Source organism: Pezoporus flaviventris, unplaced genomic scaffold (assembly GCF_033815535.1).
Source record: "Pezoporus flaviventris isolate CSIRO_AGI_PZ_B2104156 unplaced genomic scaffold, CSIRO_AGI_Pfla_v1 ptg000006l, whole genome shotgun sequence".
NCBI classification, from domain to species: Eukaryota; Metazoa; Chordata; class Aves; order Psittaciformes; family Psittacidae; genus Pezoporus; species Pezoporus flaviventris.
The window spans coordinates 3,790,903-3,809,878 of NW_026892554.1; the positions used below are offsets into that span (position 1 = coordinate 3,790,903).

Here is an 18,976-nt window from a genome sequence, read left to right on the forward strand (position 1 = left end):
GAGATTTATACCCTAAAGACCACCCTGAACAACTGTGACTTTGAGAAAAACAGTGCCATTTCCCCCTCCCTGGCTTCTCTTTTTGCCTACAGCAGTGACATTGTTACCATTTTCAAGTCATTCTCCAAAGAAAAAGGCACATAAGTGTTTTAAACAAAACCTGGGATTCAGCCTTATATCCGTTACCCCCTAAATGAAGCGGGTGGGCTGCAGCCAGTGAGTGGTTTTTCAGGACAACAATGCTAGCTTTGTTGCCATTCCTGTTTCTTTCAACAGCCTCAGCTTTCCTGTTGTGGGATGGGGGGACAGGCTTGGGTGAGGAGGGGAAGATTCCCATTCATGAGCTAGCGGAACCTGGCGCTGCCTGGATGGTGAGAGAATAGCTGGAGGTGGTATGGCTGGAAGCCACCCCGTGTCAGATGCCCTGAAGAAAGTGAATCAAATTCAACTGACAATAAGCAAGATGCAGTCTGCTGCCAACAGTCATGAAACCGCATGGCCTCAAACTTGAAGCTGAAACAGATGAGGACAAAAACGAGTCCAAAGGTTAAAAGCCTATAGTGCACAAACCAAATAGCTCTGGAGTTGGAATCAGACAAGAGAAGGGTTTAGAACCAGCAGGTTTCTGTCCAGTGTAATCATTTGCTTTAGATGTTAAATCTTGATAGATGTAGCTTGGCTAAAATTACTTTAGAGTACATAAATAATTGATGCATAATTAAGTATGGCCCTTGTGGTGTGTTGCAGGTAAGAGAAAAGCACTTTCTGGATGTTCCCTTTGTGGCCTGATACTTATGCTAATAGACTTCTGAATAAACTTACCTCCCTGAACCTATCTAGTGCAGCACCCAGCAGCGAGATTGTCATGCAAACAGTTGTGAGGCAGAATGTAAAAATATTGAAGGCTGTCTTAAGCAGATCCAAAAGGTGCAGGATGAGTCCTGTGACAACATACACTGGCACAGCCAGGCCAGGGTAGTGCGGGCACACAAGGTTAATTCCTAAGAACTGAACCAAAGTCGCCTTTTTCCTCACCCTGCAGCTTACAGGGATCTGCTCAAATAATGCATTTTAAAAACTCAAAGTTTCATGTGGAAGCTGAGGACCACCAGAGTAAATGGACACGGACCTTTGCTACAAACTCTCTCATTACAGTCTCTGGGATTATAACACTGAGGTGCAGGATGTGGGAACTGAGAAACTGTTTTCAAAGAAAAACCCCAACAACTCTCCATACCTCTTTTAGAGCAGCTCACCACAGTTCAGCCTTGAACACACAGCTCTGCTGCTGTATGCAGCTGAGTGTAGTTTCTGTCCTGACTGACTTTAAACATTAACCCTATTTTTCCAAAAGGGATCCCATCTGAGCTTCCTTTCTGTTCCGTGTTGCTCTTTTCACCATCTGCATTGTACTGATGGCAAACACAAGGCTTTCACCATAGCATTTGTAAGGAGCTGTTTTCAGAAGCATGGGCAAAGCAACCAGTGGGATCCCCGAGTGTGATGGCGCTGACAGCAGGATCAGTCACAGAAAAGAAGGCAGACCTTGCAACTTGCTGTTTGAGGTGGAGCAGAGGCACGAGTGAGCCCCACATTTATCAGGCAGGTTCTGCCTGACCTGAATTTCTGTGGAATGTTTTTCTTCATTGCTCTTGCAAAAAGTACAGCAATTAATTGGCAGGAAACAGTCTGTCCCCAGATCACTTCTTACCTCCCAAAAGGCATTAAAACCAACATTACTAAAGCTGCAGAATCAAACATGTAGAAGCACTGAAGTCTCAGTTTCAGGGTTATCTGGACAACTTCAAGTTTAACTCCAGTCTCTCTGTCCTGCAAATGAGGCTAAACTTCCATGCACAGGGTAGTATTTCAGCATGTAGTTAAAGACTCCAGTTTAACACATGCCCACAGGCATCTTATTCACTCCAGTGCATTAAAGTTTACTAGAGAGAAACCTTGCAAAGAGGTGCCCATCTTGTGGGCCTGTAGGGTAGTAGCCATTGATGTGGTGGCTCGGGGATGCAGCCTGTGGCTGACAGGATCTTCCTTATGACTGGATAAGCCTTTCCAATCACACTGCTGGCAGTTTGGATATTGATTCTGCCTTGTGGTCCCTCTGTGCCTTTGTAAAACCCTGTGTGGGTGTTTTGACCATGCTGTAAAAGACAATGTGCTGGAACTCACATGTCTGCATTTGTAGGGCGCTGAAAATCAAGGTCAGTTGGATCCAAGGGTGACTGGAGCCAGAGGCAATCCCATGCAAGCTTTACCCTAGCAAGCTCAGGTGCTAGCACTGTGTTGCTGCACCAAGACTCCCTGAGTAGCTGGGTAGTTTGATTCAGGTTACTACCCCAGCTATGTTCTACTCCTGCCAGCACTGTCCATGTTAAATCTCGCAGGAGTACGTCGCTGTGCCAGTATATTGCAGTCTCAGGATTACTGGGAGGGACTGGCTGCCATGAAGACATACCCTGGGGCTGGCCAAAGCTGCTGGCAACACTCTGTACCCCACCCTGGAGCTGCTAATTTTATTTTCTGCCATTTGTGTTGTAAATCTGTGGTGGAATGTCTCTCTCTGTTCCCAGGCTCCCTTCTCTTGCTCCCCTCCTCCCAGGTTTCATTCTTCTTCCGCAGATAATTGCAAGCACATTTTCACAGCCCTTTTCTGTACAACTCCAAAAAGACATAATGCAACACTGCCTGTTTCATCATACATGCTTGTGCATCAGAATGGGATGATCTAGTCAAAGCAATTATTAAACAACATGTTCTGGTTTTGAGAGAGGACTAGGTATAACCTAAGATTTCAGCACATGCTTCTTCCACCCTTGCTAACACACTGAAGGGTCTGTTTTAGACCAAAAGAATTATTATGTACCTAAGTAGCTTGATTTTATTAGCTTGATAATAGCTTTCTGAAAGCTGTGTCCTAAATTACTCAAAAGGAAACAGAGATCAGAGACAGATACAGAGCTAAACATACGTTGCCTAAAAAAATTGGTGTAACCTCTTGTGATCATGGATGGTCTGACCTGAGGAAGATGGAGCACCACTAAGCAGAAGGTGTGTTTTCCCAACATAACCCAGTCCATGATACCTGGGTAAGTTAATTTGAATCCAGAAGTAGAATATTCCTGTTGTTTTAACCTTATCTGGGCAAGTTCATTTTGCAATGACACATAGTGAAAAATTGCATAAAGAAAATCACTCGGAGAAAAAGAAGATCAGGAAGGAGAAACTGAATGGTTTGAGTAGTGTCATGTGCCAGACTCTGGATGATAGGCCTGGTTTGGGTTGGGTTTTTTTAGTTTGATGTAAAACTGCAAGATATTTACAGGTGCTGAACCTCCTAATCCTGTCATGGTGGTGGGGAACATTCCTTCTATCATGTGTATCTTTTCCCACCCTTGTGTCTTCCACGTTTGATAGCTTATTTACTGTATTGGGATATAACCACATTGGAACTGGGCATGGGAATGTCCACCTCCTGCTGCCTTCTGGACTCTTATGACAAACATTAGTGTGGTTCTGGGCAAGGGTTTCTATGGTTTGACTCTGGCTTTGTGAAGGATGTCTGTGTAATCCCTAGTGAGGCAACATTCTCTTGCAATCCTTCTAAAGTCTTTGTTTTTGAGCATCTTGTACAGCTTTACTTAACAAAATAAAACTGCACCAAACAGGCAAGCGACAGTCGTTTAGGAACTCCCAGACAGCACAATTTTCATTTCATCAATAGCTTTGTGGCTTTGCCAGCTGTGTCTTTCTTTCTGAAGGCTTATTCTGCTGAGTAAGCCAAGGCCATGTTAAATAGCTGGGCTGTAATGATTTGGCAGATCTTGCATGTGCTTCCTGCTACAGGCGTTCTGGTTTCATACTTCACTGGCTTTGCTGGCAACAGCCTTGTGCAACCAATGACCCAAAACATAGGGACAGTACAAGTCCCCATTGTGCAACCTCTGCAGTACACACCAACACAGGAAATATTAGGTTTGCAAGTGTCATTTACCAAATAATCATTTGTTTTTATACGAGAGCAGCAATCTCACTGCAATATTTACTTTTCTGCTAGCAGTTGGGTTCCAATAGCCTGTAACCCATGCTGTGTGCCTGGCCTGCTGAGTTCAACAGGTTCCAGGTGAAAATGACTGCAGAGCTGAGGAAAGTGATAAATCCCAGACTGCCACTTGGAAAAGCCTTTGGTAATAACCCAGCAGCAGCAGCAATGCCAATGGAAATGCTGTTACCTCTGAAAATGTGTTTCTCTTTACCGTTATGTCCATGGAAGGCCGCACTGCAGTGGGACAAGGTTAGCTGCCTCTTAGCCAAGAGTTGTGTTGGGGTGTAAAATTCAGCAAAAAGAGTTTACTAGGCAAACAAAAGAAACAGCCTTCTTTGTTTTCACTGATCCCTGCATCAGATGCTGGGCCTCTTTCCATTGCTGGATCCAACCCAGCAGGGAGTTTTGTCATCTGTGTCTGTGTTTGAACCCCAGTTTCCAAAAAAGAGAAGAATAATCCATGGTTTTCTCAGTTTTCTGCTTTTGTTCTTTAGGTAAAACAAATCAAAGTGAAAGAAATCTGATCATAATGGTTTGTTCTCACTTGCTTGAAAAGTTTCCTTCCTGTTGGGCTCTAATGAGCTTTGGGGTTGAGCCTTAAAAATAAGAGTTTTTTACTATACCTTCTTTCTCTGCTCCAAAGCCACTGAGACACTCACTTTGTCCATCAGATCTTATCCACAAATGGGACAGTTTGACCTTTCAAGAATTTCTTATGTCCACCCTCTGGTAGGTGCCTTCCTATGTGTTCCACCTGCTGCCCGCTGGGCTCCCTTCCTGCTGTTCACCAGCATCACTCCAGAGGCAGCTAATGAAGGGGCAGGTTTCTGATCTGGCATTGAAAATATTGATTTTAAAACTAGACAGCATAAAGTGGTGCTCCCTAGAAATGGGTTTGCTTTTTAGTTTAGGGAGTCTTTATACTTAGGAAAAGTATCTTTCCTTCAAAGGAAAAGCACAGCTCCCTTCTGCTCTTTCCCCATCAGTTCATCTGACACCTTTTCAATACTGATCCAGACATCCTGAGGCTTCTCTCCATTCGAGGAAAAATAACAACTTACTTGTTTAGCAAAATGTATTTGTGTTGTCTTCTTATACCTTAAGTGCTACAATGCATATCTGCAGCTGTTCCTGAAATTTGGATGGTGTTTGCTGAAATAGCTTTATACCAGGTTTGCCAAATGCATCATTGCAGCAGCACCTCTGATACAATGAACAGAATCATGAGGAAAACTCCTATGTGGTCTCCAGGAAGCTGTCCTTAGTTAAACAACATGTGCTGCACCTCTTATCAGATGAAGACCCTCTAAAGAGTAAGATAATCGACTTTTTTGTTTCTTTGTAATTTGTCTTCACATGAACATGATCCAACCAAAGTTACCCAAAGGAAGAATATCTCTTTTCAAGTTGCTTTTTACTTCCTTTATGTGGCATTCTTGGCCAGTTTGAAAGCGAACTTGGCTTCATTAGCCTTGAGGTCTGTAGGCAACCAGGCACACCCACTACCCAAAACATTCCCATTCAGTACTGGTCTGAACATATCATTTCAAAATTGCTTTGATACCAAGCCATAATTTGCAATATGCCTTGTTGATATCAAGTCTCTCCCTGCTGATCAAATGAGTGAGACTAAGTGAGATAACATGCTGAGCTTTTAAAACCATTTATGAACAGCCAAGGCCAGATGGTTCTGGGATTATGAATTATTTTCCCAGCTGCACCATTATGAAAAATCCCAAGAGTTTGGGGATCTGGTATATGGGAGGAGCATTACCGGAAACAACATTTCCATCAGGATGGGGAGCACTCCTGAGTGATGGAAGTGACTGAAAATGCCATGTTAGAGCAAATGCCTTCAGCTGAACTTCTCAGGCTGATCCATTGCGAGATTATAATTGCAACTAATAGATTTGAATCATGCATTTCCTGTGCAGGCTTTTTCCTAGACAGGTTTGTTACTGTCCTCTACAGTCACCTGCCACCTTGGTGAATCAGTGTAAGAGGGTAACACAGTGTGGATTTCTTCTTGCACTGAACCTGCAAGCCCACAGTGCTAGGCAACATAGACCAAGAAAGAAGCTGAAAAAAATTTCTTTCTGTGAAAAGGGCTTTTGGTGCTCTGGGAACCATAAAACATGTATCCACTGGCTTGTCTGGGGACTTCAGAAGGCGTGATGCTGGTAGAATTTATATATATTACACTTACTTCACACCTATTTGTCTTTTGATGTTGGCCATCTCCTCGTTCCCACCTCCAGGAATGGAGAATTCATCTCCCCATGTGGGGAAGGCAGCCAGCATTCCTGACTCCTACAGTGCATTCCCAGGCTGCCCTGCTTCCCACAGCACTCAGCAGTGGGTGGCTTCCTGCTGGGGTAGAGTGGGGGACATTTGTGGTTACTTGGGTTGCACGTAGTTGGCAAATATGCTCCAGTGTCTCCTTTCTCCTGTGTTTCCTTTAAGGGTGTCTTGTGTTGCACCTCTTCATTCAGGTTTGATCTGCTGTCATTAATGTGCTTGACTGGAGACTTCACTGGATTTGCAAGAGCTTTAGCAAAGTGCACTGTGGATTGCATGCAAGAGCATCCCTTTAGGTTGCTAACAGTGAGTGACAGACCTGTCAGCCCTTCTTACTGAGCTTTTGTCTCTCTTCCCTGGTGGGTGGGAAATCCCACCCATCTATCCCAGGGGTTTGTCTTTTTTTCCACCCTGCAATTTATATTCCTTTCTCATCTTCTGAGGAAATGCATGTCACATTTTCTGAGGTCTCATTCTCACCCACTTCAGGCAGTGCTGAAAGCAAACAGCTTGTTACCCTTCAGCATGTTACTTCTGCGATGCACCAGGGTGCTTTTTTGCATACAAGGAGCTACAGATGGAGAACAGCAGCCTCTGCTCACCAGAAAGATGAGCAGTCTTTCTCTGTCCATCACTGTTTCATTCCTAGTCACTGTCCTCCTCCTGCAACACTTTCATGTTTTCTGAAGCCAAACTAAAGCAAGAGAGGGAGAGAGCGTTTTTCATGTCCAAGAAGAGGATTAAACGTTGGAGGTCAAGGAAACAGCTCAACGCATACATTTTCATAGGGATGTTACCTTTGGTCCTTAAATGACTTTATTCTTGCTTTAGGGTCACAGCTCAGCTGTGATCGCAAGTAGCCAGTGTTTCTTCATTGATAGCCTGAGAGAAACAATTCCCAGTATATAGCTGCTTACACATGGTTTACAATGAGTGGTTTGTGATGCATCTCTGCACACTGTGTGCTGTTAAGGCCCATAGGGCCCAAAAAAGAAAGGCTGGAAGGCTGGAATGGGAGTCACCACGACTCTGATCAACACAAAGGACAGTGAAATTATCCTAAGTGTGCTGAGCTTCTGCACCTGTTGGGTTGGCCTTGGACTAACTTCAATCAAACCATACTGCCCATGACAGGGGGCTTGGTACTAGATGATCTTTAAAGTCCCTTGCAACCCAAACCATTCTGTGGTTCTATGACTGTTCTTGATGTCAGTGGGTTTTGGCCAGCTCAGTCACAGTTCCCTAGGACCACATGGGCAGAAAAGCTTTTAGATGAAATATTAGAGCGAGTAAAAGACCCACTGCCTATTCCTGCCATGTCAGCTTCTCACGTGTTTCTCTCTGTCCCCTGCAGCACAAGCTCGTACTTGCTGCCTTCCAGATCCCATGGCAAAAGAACTAATTCTTTTTAAATGAAGACCATATCATAAAAGGCTGGATCTGTCATGCAGCTGAATAAACCACAGCTTTCCACACTGTTATTCAACATATGCGTTCGTGTGTTCTCACTCGCTGTTGTTGACTTCTTGTCTGTTTGATGAGTAGATAACCATATAAAATATCTGGTTACTTCATTACTGGAGAGTGACATAAACTTGGTTGTGAAAACAAGAGTCCAGTAGTCATGGCTCCCTTTAAATATTGTCTCTCCCGATTAAAAACCCAAAACCAATAGCTCAGCAGCCATCCTGAATGCCCCTCTTCTAGATAACATGATGTACGCGATGACCACTGGTCATTTCCCCCTCTTAATCACAGCTTCCCAAAGAACCTTCTGACAGCTTCTGTAATAGTAAAGTTGTACTTAAGTGACTGTGTTTACGTGTTTGAGAAGCACAAGGTGAAAAAGCCTGCTTTCCATTAAGCCAGCAGGCTTAGTGACAGTTGGTTTTGTAAGAAGGTTATACAAGCTGTTTTGTTGCCTCGTCCTCAGCTCAGCATTTCCCCAGCATTTGTTAGTTTGCCCTCCATCCAAGCCACACTTGTCCTCCCTCCTGACCCCTTTGGCTGTCTGTGCCTTTCTTTGCTTGCTTTGCATCACCTTCCGAGGTCACTCTTAAACTTACCATCCTCACTTTGCACTGCAGCTCCTATATAATTCCAGCAACCCCATTTCACTTCTGCCTCTGTTGTGCCTTTATTCCCAACTGGTTGGAAACCTCATAACTTCCAAGATATCAGCATTTTCTATTGAAATGTTAAACATGTTGAACCAGTTCAGAAGTAGGCACCTTTCCAGTGATGCAGCTTCAATTTCAAACGTTAATAAAAATTCCTGACATTGAACTCACTTTGGGACTGGCCGCCTCACAGCCTGGATTATGTGCTATACTCTCTCCCACTTCTAACGTGCTGGTTCAAATCCAGCCCAAGTAGTAGCTGCTGAGAACTGTTGACGTACATTCTCTGCGCAGTGACCTATATTGATTTGAATTTAATGGCTGTGTTTAATGTCCTCAGCTGTTAGCCATGCACCCTCTATAACCTCCTTCCATACCAGCATCCTCCTTTGTGGGTGAGATTGGGTGGACTCTATAGTCAGGGCTCCCTTCTCAACCATTCATTGATACCTGATAGGAAGTGGGAAGGGAGAGGAATTTTGTCCTTCAGTTGTATCCTTCATATAGAGGAACAGATAGCATTTGTGCCCACAGCATGTCTAAATAGCAGCCTTTCCATGGGGCACTGTCATCCTGCCCACACTGAAATGCCAAAGCAGATAAATTACAGCTCCCCTTCTCCCTTCCCTCTCACAATATGTGAAGATGTTGTCCAGTCTGCCCTCTCTTTGCATTATTTTGCATTATTTTGCATTATTTTGGTGGGGTTTAGAGAGAAATCTTGTCCACGCTAGGGGGCTTAAAGCTAGATGATCTTAAGTTCCTTTCCAACCCTAACCATTCTGTGGTTCTATGCTCTTAGTCCTGGCTTTGCAGGCATCCTCTGGGTGAACCATGGCAAGCTGGGTCACCTGAAATGACTTCTGTCATATGCTCTTTCGGGAAGGTCAGTAGTGACCTACCCAGCTGTGACGTGCAGTTCACTGCTGCCTTGCAGAAACAGAGCCTTTTAGAGAACATCTGCAGGAAAACACAGGTACAGAAAGTGTGCTTTCCAGCAAAGAGCAGCCAAGAATGTGAAAACCTCAGTGGCCCCACTGAACTTTTCACTTTGAGCAAGAGATACCACTGCCTTCTGTTCCCCTTTGTATTTAGGACACTGCTGTAGCAGGCCCTTTGCTCAATTCTTTGAGCCTATGTTGGTCTGCAGGGCAAGTGGCCCCAAAAAGCTCCTCCTTTTTGAAGTCTGGCTTTCACAGGCAGACTATAGAGAAGGTCCCATTAACAGCCAGCTAAAGTGCTTATTTGAAGCAGAGAGACTGTAGAAGTTCATGGTATTTCCACTTTTGTGTGTGTTTTTCAAGCTTGCCTTATAATTCTCTCTCGTTACCATCTTTCTGCCTTTATCTGAAGAAAAGCTCTTCTGCTGAAAGTATTTTCTATCAAACTTGCTCTTGCCCCAACTTCACAATACTTGGGGTAAATGATAATAATCTTGGGGATTTCTCTAGTGGTTTGTTACAGCCACGGAGCTGCAGCTGTTGAAAACATTCAAAGCATCTCCTAAACCAGTTTCCCCCAGCTCTTTGGTGTTATCCTTTAACTGGGATTTGGGGCTTTTAATAGGAAACCTATTGAGAGTCATCGTGGTTCTGATGAATATTTGTATACATGACCTTAAGAACTCGGAGGTGCAGCATGCAGTGCATCCACGGAGGTAGGAGGCTTTCCACAGGCTTTGGTGAGCTTTGGCTCAGGCTTTGAAAGAATAACAGGAAACATTGGAAAATGCACCAAGGGTAAACAGAGCAGCTTGGTTACATTAACTGTCTAGAGGAGAAGCTCCACTAATGACTGAAGCGAACAAAGCAAGTGCATTTATTTAGCATTGCTGTGGGAGAGCAAATGGCTGTTAATTGCATTAAGCTAGAAGGGTTATACAAGAAATTGGACAGCTCAGGCCCAGAGTGTAATTCTGGCATCCTGACCCAGTTCTGATTGCTGCATGGCCTCTGACAGAGACTAGTGTCCTGGAAAAAAAGCACAGACTTCAGAGAGGCCAGAGCTTCGAGAGCCTGCATGCTAGTTTTGATTCATAGCAATGCTACTTGAAAGCATCATTTTACAGAAAGCAGCATCAAAGAGATTTGTTGTTGCTGCCTCCCTCTGACTCCTGATAAAATTTGCCTTGCTGTGGTTGTGTTAACGGTCAGAACTCAAACTGGTCAGTCGGCTTGTTTCTGGACTCACATATGATGAGCAACAATTAATCAATAAACATACTATAGGACTCCTTCGGTGATGCCTTAGTCTTTGACTGATAACCAATGCATTATTTATACTAGGAAAGAAGCTGGAGTGTGAAACTTGGGTCCCATTGTTCTTACTCTGAATAAACATGGAGTGAAAGGAGTTGAAGTACTGACAGTCTACACTGTTCTTGCTTGCCTTTGTGGAATCTCATTGTCTTCAGAAAGAGTATGTGATGAACTGAAGGCTGAAATTTACCCCGGGGAGCTAGTGACTGTGCCCATCTGTACTGGCTCTGCTGGCTTTGCAGTGTGAAGGATAACATGCAGCGTGTGTTTGTTGTGTCTGCGAAAAGGGACAGTTATGACTCAAAAGACACGGAGGGCAGTGGTTTTGCAGGGAGATGTAATGTCATTTTGACTTTCCTACTTCTGATCTAAGAGCCATTCTCATCAGCTTTTTTGTCAAGACCTCACATGTAAGAATAGAACTTCCCAAGGCAGAATATTTCAAGAGACTGATTATCTGCTTCTAATTCCATGTGAGCTTCTGAATAGCAGGTAAAATTAGATGATCACAAAGAAAATGCAGAGTACTGAATCAGTCCTTGCACTGCTGTTTATTACAAGCACATAATGTTCTGTCCGATTAGTTTCTGTTAAAAGGAAGGGGACTATTCATTAGTGAAAAGAATCAGCATGGCATTACATTTACTATGTGTTTTCAAAAAACTGATCCCTTTGATGTAGCTGGAGACCCTTGAACTTCAGAAAAGAATGTGTTAGCATGCTAGGGGTATGCCTTAGTCCTGCAGGTCATTTAATCCTTTCCTCAAGTGAGTCATTGTGAGGTAAAGTAGATGCTGGGAGAAGTTCTGCACTGCCAATTAAAACAGGCTCCAAAGGTGTTGCTGGTTTCATTCTACCAGGAACTCATCACAGAGAGGCCAGTAGAGGTTGCCTGTGTACCTTGAGGCCAGATCCCAAGTTAATATAAACTGGCATGGTTCTTTGGACTTAGCAGAGCTCCTTTGCTTTATATCAATAGCTCAGGCTCAATTCCTTTATGCTTATGACTTTTGAATTTCTGCTAAGAATCAGGAATGACTCAGAAAGGTGTTGATTGCCACACCTGTAAGAATTGAACCAGAGAAGCCTGTAAATAACTCTGAGATATGAAATCTGACCCAGTCTTTATAAAGAATACATTCTGTCAGCCTCAAACACCCCTGCAAAATCAGAGCTGAGTAATCAGTGTTAGCTTCAGCATTTGTCCTAGGCAGTCATCTTTCATGAGGTCAGGTTGGAAATGAAGTTAAGGGCAGGAATGTAACTATTGCCTGCATTGTTTGCCAACAAAAAAATCCCCCTTTCAACAAATTTAACAAGGTATGAATGAAGTTAATCAGAAAGCCGAGGCATTCCTTAATTAACAGCTCTACACCAAACGTTACTCTTTTGTGGAAGAGATAAAATCAGGGAGGCTAAAACACTTGGGAAGTCAGGAAAATGGTTAATTTTCATCCTTTTCAAGTGGGACAGCTGAGGTGCCGACCAGGAGGCAGTTCAGGAAGCTGCCACAACGGAAGGGCTACCAAATCCCATCCCACATAAGCCCTGACGAGTAGAAAACCGAAGGACCCAATTTTGAGTCTCAGTGCTTTGGCAGCCGCAAGGCAGGCAAGCTAAAAGAAACCTTGGAAGCCTGCCCCTTTTCCATTAGGGGAGTTAACACGATTGCTGCATGCCCACAAACCTTCTCAACTGGCATTTTTGGGCAAACTTTCCTCTGCAAGATTTCCAGCAAGCTTCCATACCTTGCTTCGTGGTGCTCAGATCTTCCTTTCCTGACTTTTAGGAATACAGGGGCTTATTTGCATTGGAGGAATACTGCTGGAACTTTCTTCCTAGCATGTGAAGTGTTGTCTCTGTGTGTAGGAACAACATGGGTAAAATATTTGGAGTGAAATCCAGGCTCCATTGAAGTCAATGGCAAAACTCCCATTCACTTCAGTGGAGCAGGAATTTCTCTCTGTACTGTTTTGAAGTTAGAGTTACTAATAGACTGTTAAATTATTACTGCGTGCATCAAACAAAATGTGCTTGATGTTAATGTTTCTGCTGTGTTCGAAACCTACAACGGTTTAAAACCAGGAGTAACTATGAACTTCTGAGTCTGAAAATTATGTTAAATGTAATTTTGCTAGAAATAATAGTGTCCCTGGAGATAAACCTAAAATAATAGACTCCACCATGTAATCTTCACTTTAAGCTAAAAATAGCTTAGATGGTGGTTTAATCTAAGCCATAATTATCAAACTGCTGAAGCTGGTTTTGGTTCATTGCAACTAGAAATGTATGTGGTGTTTAGGCTTTGAACAGTTGAGTCCTGCAACTGGAGAGAAGCAAAGCCAAGAGCATAGTCTGAAAGCAAACAGGACCTTCTGATTTGTAGAGAAATAGCATGGATTAAAGAGTCCAACATCAGATTTAAAGGGACTGCTCCTGGCTTGCTCAGTCCAGCCAGCTGGAAATCTACTGAACTCTTATTAATGTGTTTTCAGCCCCAGATTGGTGGCTGTTATTTTGCTAGAAAGGGACCCTGGCATCTTTCGTCTGAAAGCCATTTCCCATTCCTTGTTGGAATCAAAGGAAGAATGTCAACCTTTCAAAATGATGTTCCTCTGTATGATCGTAAAAAATGGCTTTAATGATCATTTCCAAGTAGGATGGAAACCCTTTAACTCACTTTTGCTGCTGGGCAGCACGGTATGGCTGAGTGTAGGACCGCCAGTCAATACTTCTGACACATAACTGGTGTAGCAGGTGAACTTGATCACAGCATTTATCCTTTCTTTGCCACCATGAACGTTGTCCACAAAGGCTTACCTCCAGCAGAAGAGTCTCAACTACCATCAGTGGCAACAGAGATTTATTCTGGGCGGTGATTTACTGTAGAAGTCAAAGGGTAGAGGCTCCACTAATGATGGAAGGGTCCTGAGCGGGAGTTGGATGGAGGTTAAAGTAATACTTTTCTATGTCTGAATACTTTTTGAAATCCTCACTGAATGTGTTTGAATTCCTCCTTGTATGTCTATACTACACACTCTGCTGTTTGTTTAGATGGTTTGTTTTGCTGAGACTGGCATGCGGCAATCTTGGTGCTTGTTTGGGCAGTGCTGGCAGAAATGCAGGCTTAATTCTGCCTAAGGCTCCTATCTGAGCATTGCTATTATAGATTCATAGACTAATTTCGGTTTGAAGGGCCATTGGAGGTCATCTGATCCAACCCACTGCTCAAAGAAGTTCTCATTTAACTTCAAAGTTAGATGAGAGAGAGAGACTACAATACTACACATTTAGAGAAGTGCTTTTCCTGACAGTAGTTTTTGCAAATCCACCCTGACACAACAACAAATATGAATTTCTGTAATACTTTCTAATGCTAATTCACTGACCATTCTCTCAGTCCGATTATAGAGACCATATCCCTTAGGTTTGGGAAAGCAATCCAGAATGTTCAGTAAGTACTAACTGCTGTTCTAGCAGATATTCCTTGGCTATGCCACATCACTTCTTCAGGTTCCTTTCTCATGAGCCCACAGGTAGTTACATTTCCTGGTAGGAAAGTCCATAAGAAGCACATTTAAAAGTTTCAAACGCACAAATACTAAAAATTTTGTGAAATTAAGAAAATGGATAATGTAAAGGAACCCATGGTTTATTCATGCAATGGGTTCCCAGAGCAGTAGGTGAATGATTCTGTGTTGTATGTGCAGCCTGATTTTGACTTGTTAATGAAGAGTGTCATTATTAAATCCGGTTGGAAATGAGAAACCCACATCATAACTTGATAGGGTTTTTTTTGTCTTGTTTTGTTTTAATCAAACAGCATGGGAATGAGCCATGATGATGATCATCAGCCCTGCGCAGGGAGGTCCCACATTATGTCTGGAGAATGGGTGAAGGGCAGGAACCCAAGTGATCTTTCCTGGTCTTCATGCAGCCGCGATGACCTCGAAAACTTCCTAAAGTAAGGAATGTGCTGATTACCCAAATTCCTCTGAGAAAAGATTCCAATGTATTATTTGAAAGTGAAAGTCTAAACAATTTTCCTTTAAAAAAAGTGTGTGTTTGTGACATGAGGGAGTGCAAGTTTGAATCTGTCTCCATTACCGTAGCCCCTTTGAATCTAAGGTTGGCAGAGAGGCACAATAGTCATGTGCAATTGTCAATGTACTGATAAAAATATTAAAACCAACCCAAATCACCTTAATTTTACAAAAAATGCCCTTCATCTTTACAGTGACAGAAATCTGTATGTAGGTGGCCTGGAAAAATCTCTGCTGAAGGATGCTGCCAGCTTTGAGCTGTGGCTTTTACTGTCATTCCTATTATTAAATAGCTTTTATTTTATGGGAACTTTACTTTGCCTGGAGGTAATTCTGATGTGTTTTCTCACTCCTTGGTGATTGTTGGTCTTAAACAGTTGACTATAAACTTCTTTCCCCCTGCATCCATATTTCAGTTCATCTGATTCAATAGTGCAGGAAGGATTTCTACCCTGTTGCTTGTTAACTCTCATGTACTATAGCAAGCACTGGAATTGTCTGAACTCTGTAATTGCGGTCTTAAACCTACAGTGCAGCTTTCTGACAAACAGTGTCTATCACAGTGGCCAATGCTTTTGTTGCTAGGAACAGGTTTAGCATGGAAAAATTCCCCACTCTGGGGATTAGAGGTGGGGGAGAAAGGAAAATAATGAAAGAAAATTAGATATCTAATATTAGATTAAAAGCATGAAGTTGAAAAAGAAATTGCATTTCAAATTGCTCTGGTCCCTGATAAAAGGGGAGATGACAAAGTGATATTCCAATTTATAAAAGATTGTTGTGAAGGCAAAGGGAAAAATCTCTCCTTTATATCAGTGATGGATAAGAAAATAAGGGCTTAAAATTCAGCTAGAAGGATTCAGCTGAGACATGATAGAAGACTTTCTAGCTGTCATTGTAAGTCTCGTGATGCTTTGGACTAGGTACCCTGAAGGCGGAATTGAGTCTCCGTCAGATTTTTAGGAACAGCTTAGACAAACAGTTAGTTCAAAAAGATGTGAAAATAGTCAGTTCTGCTTGAGGCCTGGGGCCAGGGATGAGTTCCCAAGGACCTTTCTGTCCATAATTTTTAATGATACAGAAGGCTTCCAGATACACACTGGGAAAAATCACCACTGTTTTACATAAGGTTGTCAGATTCCCTCTTGAAGAGAGGATATCAGTTTCTCTCTAGCAGTGATCTAACATTCCAGCTCTGAGTTTAAGTTTCCCTTAAAGGCATATTCAATTCTTACACTCCACAGGTCCAAGGTGAGCACCTGCCTGCTGGTGACAGACCCCCGCAGCCGGTACGCAGTGCGGCTCCCTCACAAGCTGCCAGGAATGCACTACAGTGCTGATGAACAGTGCCAGATACTGTTTGGGACCAATGCTACGTTCTGTAAGAATATGGAGGTAAGAGCTCATGGGGTGTACCTGGACACAAGGTGGGAAGTGGAAATAAAGCTGTCAAGCTCTGAGGAAGAAAAGCAGTGTGTACTTCCCTCAGAAGCATCGCATGGGATTTTTACCATGTTCAGCACTGCTGGTACGTAATCAGTGGTTAAACTCCCATTGACCTTCATATCAACAGCACATTCTTATATGCAGTGCTCTTCCTTTCCCTGCACTGGTCTTGTTTATTTCCAGGAGCAGACCCAAAATAACTGTGTTTGTTCTTTGTTCCCTTCTGACACTGTTTTGCTGCAGTACTCAGCAGAGATTGTTCTGTTGGAAGGTCAGCTGAGGTGAAGGTCTCTTCTCACAAGAGTGCTTGCCTGCTTCCACAGAGTCACCTCAGACTGTCTAGATCTTTCAGTAGACCTCACCTTCAGACTGCTACCATGTTCTTAGGAGCTGACTCTTAACTCTGTGCTGTGAAATATTAATGACCACTTGTTTGATGAGGCCATTTAGAGATCTGTGCAGAATTAGGCCGCTGCCTATGTGTTTTCTAAGCAACATGATGTTTAGTCAGGATTTGGGTGCAACATGGCTTGTATCTCCTCTTTGGTAGGCAAAATGGAAACACTGATCTTTGGTGTCTCTAAAGTAGGTCGTATGTGAGTTGAGGCTGTCTGACTTTCCTCTGGAATTTAGACAGCTCAACTTTTCCTAAGGGCTTGCACATAATTAGATGTCTTCATTCTGACAGAGTATGTCTGCATCCCACTGGAGCAATGCTTCCAGTGTGGCCTTGGAAATACCCAGAAGAAAGTCACGAAGCACTGTTGTCCTGTCAGCTGGCAGCATTCTGTCCTCTATGGACAGGCATCAAGCAGCTGGGTTTCTTGCTGTCATTAATTAGCTATTTGTATTTTTAGTTGTCCCTTATTCCCATTCTGAACAATCTTGGGATCTTAAATCCGTGGTAACAAAGAAAATAGTAATCAGTGATAACTGAGGTTTCTAAGTGCCAAATTACTAAAACTTTTGAACACATGCAAGTCCTGGGAACATGCTCTTAGTTTCACATTTGCTGTTTTATTTACTTTGGATTTGGAAACTAGCTAATATAAAACAATAAGAAAAGAATCTGGGTAGGTCGTATTTTCCAGCTCCATCAAGAAAATGCAGACCACCAGGACTACTGTACTGGAAGCAAAGTATTATATAGGTCTGTAAAGAAAATCCCAGGTCTACCCAGGATGATCCAAGTTCTTCCACTTGTGTGGGTGTCACCCAGCTTGCCTGCTGTTGGAAGAGGTATTTGCTATTTCCGTTGGTGTGATAAAAAACATTCTGTTTCTGCATAGCCCAGTGCCTAATGAGAATGTCAGCCTACTGGTAGGTGGTCAGCATTTCTCATGCAGAAACTGCATGTCCAGTCTGGAATTGCTTCAGGGACAAGTTGCTTGCCAGATTAACAAGCCAACAAGCACTGTTCTCTGAGATACAGACAGCAGGTGTTTGTGTCTCCCAAGATTCTTCACCAGTCTTTTCTTATTTGACATCTTTTCCTCAATCCCTCCTTTAGTGTCTTCCAGAGAAAAGCATATTATGTGAGGACTTTAGTGCTTTCTAATGAAGCTCCTGGTAGAACTTCAGCAAATTAAACCCAGTTTGCAATGCCTTATTTAGAAGTACTTTTCTGTTACAGATATTTGTAAGTTTTAACTTTGGGAAGCTTTGGATCTTCATTTGAGTAAATATTTGCATCCTGTTATGCTCCTCTGACTTGTCCTTTGAAGGCAATGGAAGGAAATTCTTTAGAGGAAATGATCAGCTTTAGTTTTTAAGCCTTTGAGGTTTGTGTTCTTTTCACCTTTGTGTTTCTCATGCCCCATCTGCAGAATGATTGTATCGTAAGTCTCAAAGCTGTCTACAAAAATATGAACCAGAAAAAAATTGGCACTAGTCACTGGCATTAGCTGTAGAAATTATTGGCAAATAGAGCTGTCTCCTCTTTTAGCCAATGGTAATGTGGTATTTTTAATTCAATAAAGTATTAAAAAAATCCAAATGTAAAAGTAATAAACATTTGACAGTAAATATTTGTTACAAAAAGGGAATAAACTTCAGGAAATGAGCATGTTCAATCTTTTTATGATTACATGTGTCTACTGCCTATTTTCTGATGTAATAAAAGAGTTACATTATAACATTGCATTGGCGATAGCTGAGCTGCTTCACTGTACCAGGCAAACTAAAGGACCTGTATTGAAAAATGCCAACAAAGTTGGTTCTAGGGTAAATTTCAGAGATTAAATGAATCCAAAATTTCGACAGTTTTGAGGAACTGCAGAAACTTTCTTTGCAGTAAGTTCTTTCCCTTAAAGGCATCAAAGCCCAGATCTTTAAAGGAGCAGTCTCCTTTGTTTTCACAGAGAGTCAGGTGCCTATATGCTTGGCAGTGTTTGCACCTCAGACACTGGGCCAACTAGATAGTTAATCCATAAGTATTCAGCCTTATCTGGATATTTCAGTTTTCATCTCCCAAATTCTTCTTCCATGTTTGTTTTTAAGGATAGCTCAGATGCCTAGTACCAAATAGTAGCTCTCAGAATCAGAAATTTGCCAAACCAGCTTATCCTGCAGCTGTTCTGTTCCAAATGTGCAGAACAAAAATGGAAACAGATGAGGTAGGCTCAGCTTTACATCTATGATGCCTTTTGATGTTCCTTTTTCTTTTGCTTGGACACTGCATCTTCATTTTAATATAGTAAGACTGACAAAAACCCCAAATTACCAGAATGAATATATGATATAATCACCTTAATC

At 42.6% G+C, this 18,976-nt stretch overlaps 1 protein-coding gene across 2 annotated transcripts in view; it reads left to right on the forward strand.

Moving 5' to 3' along the window:
- The window catches only part of ADAMTS17 (ADAM metallopeptidase with thrombospondin type 1 motif 17), a 171,448-nt gene that overhangs the window by 68,220 nt on the left and 84,252 nt on the right, over positions 1-18,976 (forward strand). For both annotated transcript variants that reach the window (XM_061446696.1, XM_061446697.1), the window contains exons 9-10: positions 14,557-14,697; positions 16,021-16,171. In XM_061446696.1, the coding sequence (XP_061302680.1) occupies positions 14,557-14,697; positions 16,021-16,171 (292 nt within the window). The remainder of the gene's footprint in view (positions 1-14,556; positions 14,698-16,020; positions 16,172-18,976) is intronic.